The 8215-nt window shown below is 44.9% G+C and overlaps 1 protein-coding gene across 1 annotated transcript; it reads left to right on the forward strand.

Annotated features, from left to right (window-relative positions):
* The first annotated feature begins 38 nt into the window (after positions 1–38).
* Positions 39–5748, forward strand: SMIM27 (small integral membrane protein 27). Its single transcript, XM_077250116.1, has 2 exons — positions 39–170; positions 5191–5748. The coding sequence occupies exons 1-2, from the start codon at positions 126–128 to the stop codon at positions 5296–5298; spliced, it is 153 nt and encodes a 50-aa protein (XP_077106231.1). The 5' UTR covers positions 39–125; the 3' UTR covers positions 5299–5748.
* The last annotated feature ends 2467 nt before the right edge of the window (positions 5749–8215 follow it).

An 8215-nucleotide genomic window follows, 5' to 3' on the forward strand; every position in this document is an offset into this window, starting at 1 on the left:
GGCCGAGTTCCTCAGTCAGGTTAGTGACGTCATGGCGCTCAGCGTTTACGCGGCGCTTCCTTTTTCGTTGCTATAGTGCTAAGTGCAAGAGCAGCAACCTAGAGAGCTCTCCGCTCACCGCTCTCATGATTCTCGTCAGCCGCAGGACCGTGGAGAGGCTCCAGTCACTGGTGAGACAAGCTATCAATGCTGGAGTGCCGTAACACAAATCGCATGCTGGCTAGCTGCAGCCAATCACATTGCTGCTTTTATTTGCCTGCCATGAAAGCTGTAATCTTATTGGTTAGGGCTAAATTCTGTAATTCTTACCGAAAGACGCATTCTGCACGGTTTTTTCTGGTAAAATGACGGACACGGAGATGGACACCTGACAAATTGGCTCTGTGCAGCGCCTAAGGCTACTTTCACACTTGCGTTTTCTGCTGCGCAGATTGTAAAAAACGGGTGCACTGGGCTCGCTTTTCTGACGGACCCGTCGAGGCTATGTGCACCTGTTGTGTATGTGTCTTCGCTGCAGTTTTCCGCTGCGAAAACGCATACACAACAACCCAAGTTTAAAAAAAAAAAAAAAAAAATTGCAATAGTCTCACCTTCCGGCGTCCCGCGCAGCGTTACCGATGCTCGCGATGCTCCCGGCAGCTGCCGTTCCCAGTAATGCCTTGCATTACAATGACCTCTGATGACGCATCGGGTCATTTCGCAATGCATTACTGGGAACGGCAGCTGCCGCGAGCATTGCGAGCATCGGTAACGCTGCGCAGGACGTCGGAAGGTGAGAATATTGCGATTTTTTTTTTTTTTTTAACATTATATCTTTTTACTATTGATGCTGCATAGTGAGCGAGCGAGAATTTCCCTAATGGGAAATCCTTCCGGGCATGCTCAGTTTCAAAAGATGGAACCTGTCGCTGGATTCCAGCTTTTCACAGTCAGCGACGGATCCTACGCCCATAGGCTTCCATTATAGCCAACGACTGACAGCGCGCAGGACCCGTCGCTGAGCGATTTTCCGACGTACAGAAAAAATGTTCCTCTGTGCGTTGTCCCCGCCCGACGGACAATATTTTCCGACGGATCCAGTGCACGACGGATGGCCATCCATCACAATCCGTCGCTAATACAAGTCTATGGGGAAAAAACAGGATCCTGCAGAAAAATTTGCTGGATCCGTTTTTTCAAAAATCAACGGATTTTGACGGGAGGAAAAAGACGGAAGTGTGAAAGAGTCCTAATAACTGGTGTGACCCCAGCCTTAGGGCAGCATTTCCTGGGCACTAGTTGAGTTGCTGAGGCAATCTAGCCACAAACCTTTTTTTTTATAACACATGCAGTTAGGCTAGGTTCAGATTGCGTTAGTGCAATCCGTTTAGCGCGAGCACTAGCGGATTGCGCTAACGCAATGTCTTTTTCGGGGCCGCGTTCAGGGGTTGCGTTAACGTCCCCGCTCTCGCAGATGTCCAATCTGCGAGAGCGGGGAACGGACCTCTGGCTCGCCGCGGACGCTGCAAGCAGCGTCCGAGGCGCGCTACAAAAGACCGGCACATCGCTAGCGCGTGCCGAAAATGACACGCGCTAGCAATGCGCTCTAACATTGCCGGCAATGGGAGCGCTAACGGACGCGGTGCACGGCGTTAATTTCGCCGTGCAACGCTGTCCGTTAGCGCTATCCCATTAACGCAATGGGAACCTAGCCTTATTGAGTCAAAGCAAGAAATGGACCCATCAAGATGGAAAAGTAGAAGCCTAAGTTCACACTTGCGGGGGAACTTGTGTTAGGCGGATACTTCACAGGTACCATTTCCACAACTAGAAAAAGTGCAGTGTGATAGATGGACCCGCTGTAGTCACTGGAGACCTACCTGGCACCATGTCTCCATTATCGGAGGAACCCCTTCTGCCATCATTGTGAGCCTGGTCTAAGGCCTTCCTTTCTATGCACACTTAAAGGGCTCTTATCACATTTGGAAGTTGCCCCATATCCATGGGATTAGAGGGTACCTATACAATTGTCGTGGGATTGGCCCTCATGGTCCCGAGAACCAGGGCTCTGAAGGGTTCCTTGTGAATGGTGCGGAAGTCGATCATGAGCACTGCCACTACATTCATTCTTAGGCCGGGGTCACGCTTGCAACTGCAATGCGAGAAACTCACCTCAGTACCCAGCACTGTCGCCGAAACTCGGGTCCGGAGTGTTCAGCTGCATAGACATACATGCAACCGCACACTCCGGTCCCGAGTGTCGCCGGCAGTGCTGGGTACTGAGGCGAGTTTCTCTCATTGCAGTTGCAAGCGTGACCCCGGCCTTATTGGGACCTCCCAGAGATAACCAAATGCTGCGCACAGCTCGTCCTCGGCACTTCTGATGATCGCCCCCCACTCACAGAGCTGCAGTTCTTGGGATCGGTGTCGGCCCCAACGGTTGAACACCAGCGATGGGGAAGTTATTGATGTATAACTATCAAATGGTTCTAGGTGCTGTTCATAAAGTATAGGTGCTTTTCACAAAATTAGAATATCAAAAAGTTTATTTCAGTTCTTCAATACAAAAAGTGAAACTCATATTATATAGTGTCATTACAGACAGAGTGATCTATTTCACGTGTTTTATTTCGGTTAATATTGATGATTATGGCTTACAGCCAATGGAAACACAAAAGTCATTATCTCAGTAAATTAGAATAATTAACAAAAAACACCTGCAAAGGCTTCTTAAGTGTTTAAAAAGGTCCCTTAGTCTATTTCAGTAGGCTCCACAATCATGGGGAAGCTGGATGTTCACAGTGCTGTATCCAAGCATATTAATGGAAAGTTGAGTGGAAGGAAAAAGTGTGGTAGAAAAGGTGCAAAAGCAGTCGGGATAATCGCAGCCTTGAAATGATTAAGAAAAGGCCATTCAAAAATTTGGGGGAGATTCACTGCTGCTGGAGTCATTGCTTCAAGAGCTACCACACAGGTATGTAGGACATGGGCTACAAGTGTCGCATTCCTTGTGTCAAGCCACTCATGACCAATAGACAACGCCAGAAGCGTCTTACCTGGGCCAAGGAGAAAAAGATCTGGACTGTTGCTCAGTGGACCAATGTGTTGTTTTCAGATGAAAGTAAATTTTGCATTTCATTTGGAAATCAAGGTCCCAGGGGAGTCTAGAGGAAGAGTGGAGAGGCACACAATCCAAGCTGCTTGAGATCCTACACCAGTAGATGACATGGCTCCCCCAAATCATGAGTAATTGTGGAAACTTCACACTAGATCTCAAGCAGCTTGGATTGTGTGCCTCTGCACTCTTCCTCCAGACTCTGGGACCTTGATTTCCAAATGAAATGCAAAATTTACTTTCTTCTGAAAACAACACCTTGGACCACTGAGCAACAGTCCAGTTCTTTTTCTCCTTGGCCCAAGTAAGACGCTTCTGGTGTTGTCTATTGGTCATGAGTGGCTTGACACAAGGAATGTGACACTTGAAGCCTATGTCCTGGATACGTCTGTGTGTGGTGGCTCTTGAAGCAATGACTCCACCAGCTGTCCACTCCTTGTGAATCTCCCACAAATTTTTGAATGGCCTTTTCTTAATCCTTTCAAGGCTGCGGTTATCCCGGTTGCTTGTGCACCTTTTTCTACCATACTTTTTCCTTCCACTCAACTTTCCAATAATATGTTTGGATACAGCAATCTGAATAGCCAGCTTCTTTAGCAATGACCTTTTGTGGCTTACCCTCCTTGTGGAGTGTGTCAATGACTACCTTCTGGACATCTGTCAAGTCAGCAGTCTTCCCTATTATTGTGGAGCCTACTGAAACAGACTAAAGGACCCTTTTAAACACTTAGGCTGGTTTCACATTTGCGGACGAGGGCTTTGCGGAGGGCTGCGTAGTTCTTTTGTTAAGCCCCGCCCACTGTCACGCCTCTTCCTTCAGCTTCGCCTATGTCTGCATGCGTCCTGCGTACCCTATCTTTAACATTTGGCACGCAGTCCATGCGGATGCCTCTGCATGCGATGTTTTGTCGCTGCGCCGACCTGCTTCGAACGCAACATGTTGCGGTCAGCGCAGCGACAAAACGACGCATGCAGAGGCATCCGCATGGCCTGCTTACCCAATGTTAAAGATAGGGGTACGCAGGACGCATGCCAACGTACGCGGAGCTGAAGGAAGAGGCGGGGCTTAACGGAGGAACTACGCAGCCCTCCGCAAAGCCCTCGTCCGTAAATGTGAAACTAGCCTTAGGAAGCCTTTGCAGGTGTGTTTTGTTAATTATTCTAATTTACTGAGATAATGACTTTTGGGTTTTCATTGGCTGTAAGCCATAATCATCAACATTAACAGAAATAAACACTTGAAATAGATCACTCTGGAATGACTCTATATAATACATGAGTTACACTTTTTGTATCGAAGAACTGAAATAAATTTACTTTTTGACGATATTCTAATTTTGTGAAAAGCACCTGTAGATTCCCACCCTTGGTGAGCTGATTATACCTCTCCTCTTTTTCCCTTTTATTTTTTCTATGTCTTTCCAGCACCAAAGAATAGTGGTGCTGTGCCTGAGAACACTCTAAGGGGCCCCATTTTTCATGTGATTGCTGGGCTTCCCACTGATCGCTCAATTACGGCATCCTAGTGATCTTCCAGGAAGCTTCTCACTTACTGGATTCTAATGCCTTGGCCATGTGGACCTGTCACAATGTCCCAAGTTTCCTACTCTTTATAGGAATTTCTCACGACACTGTGACAGTTCTTAGGGTGTGATATGTTAGTCCAAATTGGGTGGTAAAATTGCACACAGATACGTACGCTCCCCGCATGGCCTTACTGTGTGCATCTGCAAGGCATTGGCTTCCACACTAGAAGCTGTGCTTATTTGCACCCATTCTGTTGTGAAGATGTCTGATCGTTCTATCTGCTGACATGTACATAGTCAGGAGCCCCCAAACATAAGAGGCTGACAGATCCCCCCAACTATCTGTATGTCCAGCGTGAATTACCATAATAAAAAAAGACCCTGTAGTGAGCATGCCTGGTGACGTGCAGATGTCACTGTGCATGGAGGTGATGAGCAGAACCGTAACGATGTGTTGTCTATGTGGGTGGTACATTTCATTATGATCGTGCCTGTGTTGATAATGAGATAACTGAAATGTCTAAATGGTCTGATTAATTATAACCAAGTGACAATTTTGTATCTTTCTAGGTTCTCGTCTGCATTGTGGTCATCTCATGGGGCTATGTCCTGTATGCCGCAAGACTGGCAGCGCTATGGCAGCTGCAGCAAAAATATCCAGATCAAATTTTAACGTGACGCCGGCATCTTTATGGCTGCACTATTACTTTGCACAATCTCCAGGATAAGCCTCCATCACAGTGTGTTACAGGATAGGCAAAACTGAAAAGAGGAGACCTTCATAGCCTCCTTACTGATGAGTACCAGTCCTTACCTCGGTACCCACAAACTGATGACACCTCTTTTTCACAGACTGCTGAAATGGAAACTGCTTTTTTTTTAGAAATATGTTTGATTTTTATATATATATATCTAAAATTACACTGATTAATGTTTTTCTAAGGCTCAATTGACTTCACCAAATGGACCCCATGGACTGCAATGGAATCGATTGGGGTTCTGTCATTTTCACAGAAGAAATAGTGTTGAAACCTGTGATTAAAGCTCTTATCAAACCTCTGATGTAGATATGAACTTGAATGTTTTCTAATTTTTTAATGAAACATTAAAATATACATTCTCTCGTTACTTTTTACAGCCATCTACCCTAAAAAGTTATCTATTCACAGCATGGATGGCTGTAATGAGGCCACATTTGTCATCATTGTTGCCCCCAGAAATCCTGCGCCAATTTCAGATCTTCTGACCCCAACATAACTTGGGGATTCTTAGAATTCTGTAATTTCAGGTGAGAACAGGATTTGTGGCTGTAATGCAGAAATCAAAATGCAGCCACATTATTTTAACCCATTTAAATGGGTTGTCCAGACATCTGAAAAGTCTGCAGTCGACCTATATGACTGCAGACTTCTGAATCATCTGTGTGTGCAGCGCACGCTGTCAGGATTCTCCAGTGTCGGTAGCAAGAGCAGGCGGTCACGTGACAGCATGTATGCAATAGTCATTCTTCCAGCCACATTCCAACTAGACATTCACAGCCATGCTTAACTAAATTGACTTGTCCAAGGCTGAGCACATCTAGTCAGCTCATGGCCACACGTATGGAAATTGCATACTTGCGTCACGTGACCACTGGCTCTTTCTGCTGACGCCAGAGAATCCTGACAGCGTGCAGTATGCACACTAAGGATTCGTAAGTCTGAGTGACTGCAGACTTATAAAATTCCGGACAACCCCTTTAAGGCTTTATAAACAGTTAATGTTTTTTGAGAGTTAAAGGGGTATTTGCATCTGATACATTTATGGCATATGAATACAATATATATATATATATATATATAATTGTCGAAGGGTTTTTCTGTCTGTCTGTCCTGGAAATCCCGCCTCGACCAATCAGCGACGGGCACAGCATGGCGACGATGATGTCATAATGGAAATCCCGCGTCTGATTGGTCGAGGCCGCCAGGCCTCAACCAATCAGCGACGGGCACAGTATCGACGTAGATGTCATAATGGTTGCCATGGCGACGATGATGTCATAAAGGTTGCCTCGACCAATCAGCGACGGGCACAGTCGGAATCATCATTGTCCATATACTACGGGGACATGCATATTCTAGAATACCCGATGCGTTAGAATCGGGCCACAATCTAGTAGGATATAAATGTATAGTAGATGCAAACCCATTAATGGAACTTTCATCTATTTTAAGAAAGCAGACCCATTTTGCTTTTTTAGTGGAGATATTGGAATATCTATACAGATTAATGCGAATTCTGAACACCTCTCCTTTGATAGCAGTATACGACCATGTCTCGTTCTCAGGATAGATTCTGAAACCATTTGGGCCATAAATGTATCCCTTTAATACCATTGTATTTTTTGAAGAGTGTAGGAGCTTACTGTTTTACACTTCAGCCTTTCACTGATGCCTCATAAAAACTGTATGCAACTATGTGCAGTTGTCGCTGGGAAAGCAGATTTCTGCATATATTTGTAGCATTAAAGTGAATGGCCATCCAAGTAATGAATGGAATTGCAAAGTTTGCCAGAGCTGGAGTGCTGTTACAGTCTCTCCATTCCGGTACCCCTCTTTCTTACATTGTATGTCCCAATAGGGCAGGTTCACAGACGTAGCTGGGGCACATATGACATTTTGAATATTTTGCATTTGGATTTTTTCCCCTATTTATGGTGTCTACCATATCGTTTAATTTTAGATTTTTTCTTTTCATCTGTCTTTTACAGATATAATACCAAATTATTTTACTGTGGAAACGGGCGAGGTGATTTGAATTGTTTTAAAACCTTTTTTTAGTCCGTTTAGGACTTGAATCTGCAGTCGTTTGACGTACTGTATAGTGCTGTATGCAGTATATATTCTTTGTAGCTCAGCCTGTTGTGGAATGGCTGCTGTGAGGCCTGCAGCAGGTAATGGTGGGTTCCATTTAAGTGTCACTATCGGAGTGACAGCACCTCACTGCTGTTGGACACAGATGCCGCAGTCGAGCTCCTGAGCTGCAGAACCCTGCCCTAGACTATTACCATCATTTATATCCGGATGAGGGGGCAAACTACCTCAAACCTATCAGTGTAAAATAAATAGATGGTTATGGATTATTCTTTTTAAAAGCTTTTCATCCAAATTGTGGCTAGTGCTGAATGCATATAATAAATATAATGAAAGCACTTCAGTTTTTTTGAGCATATAATACTTGTTTCCTAGCAGCATTCTACCTGTACAGATTATTTTCTTCCAACTCAGTGACATAGAAACATTTCCACTCCTTCATTACGGGTTGTGTGATCCCTAGTCTGACAACCAGTCCAGTACCTGTGCTAATGTGAAGACAGGATGTCAGTCTCTGGCTTCCTGTCATCTACAAGACATCACCTATAAAATCCCTTCTGGCAACCAACCTTGTTCCTTCTGTATGTCCCCATGCTGCTCAAGATATCTGTTCTATCTTATGTATGCAAACCTATGCGATACTAGTCCATACAATTATTAGATGCAGTGTAATAATTTCCTTTTACACTGTAAGAATCTTCAGCACATTTCACATTTCTGTATAATACAGTTTTAGCTCGTCT

Source organism: Ranitomeya variabilis, chromosome 1 (genome assembly GCF_051348905.1).
Source record: "Ranitomeya variabilis isolate aRanVar5 chromosome 1, aRanVar5.hap1, whole genome shotgun sequence".
Taxonomy (NCBI): Eukaryota; Metazoa; Chordata; class Amphibia; order Anura; family Dendrobatidae; genus Ranitomeya; species Ranitomeya variabilis.

Coding starts and splice junctions, on each gene's coding strand:
- SMIM27 (XM_077250116.1), top strand. CDS start 126: ATGATTCTCGTCAGCCGCAGGACCGTGGAGAGGCTCCAGTCACTG. Junction 171..5,190: donor TGGAGAGGCTCCAGTCACTG/GTGAGACAAGCT, acceptor GTATCTTTCTAG/GTTCTCGTCTGCATTGTGGT.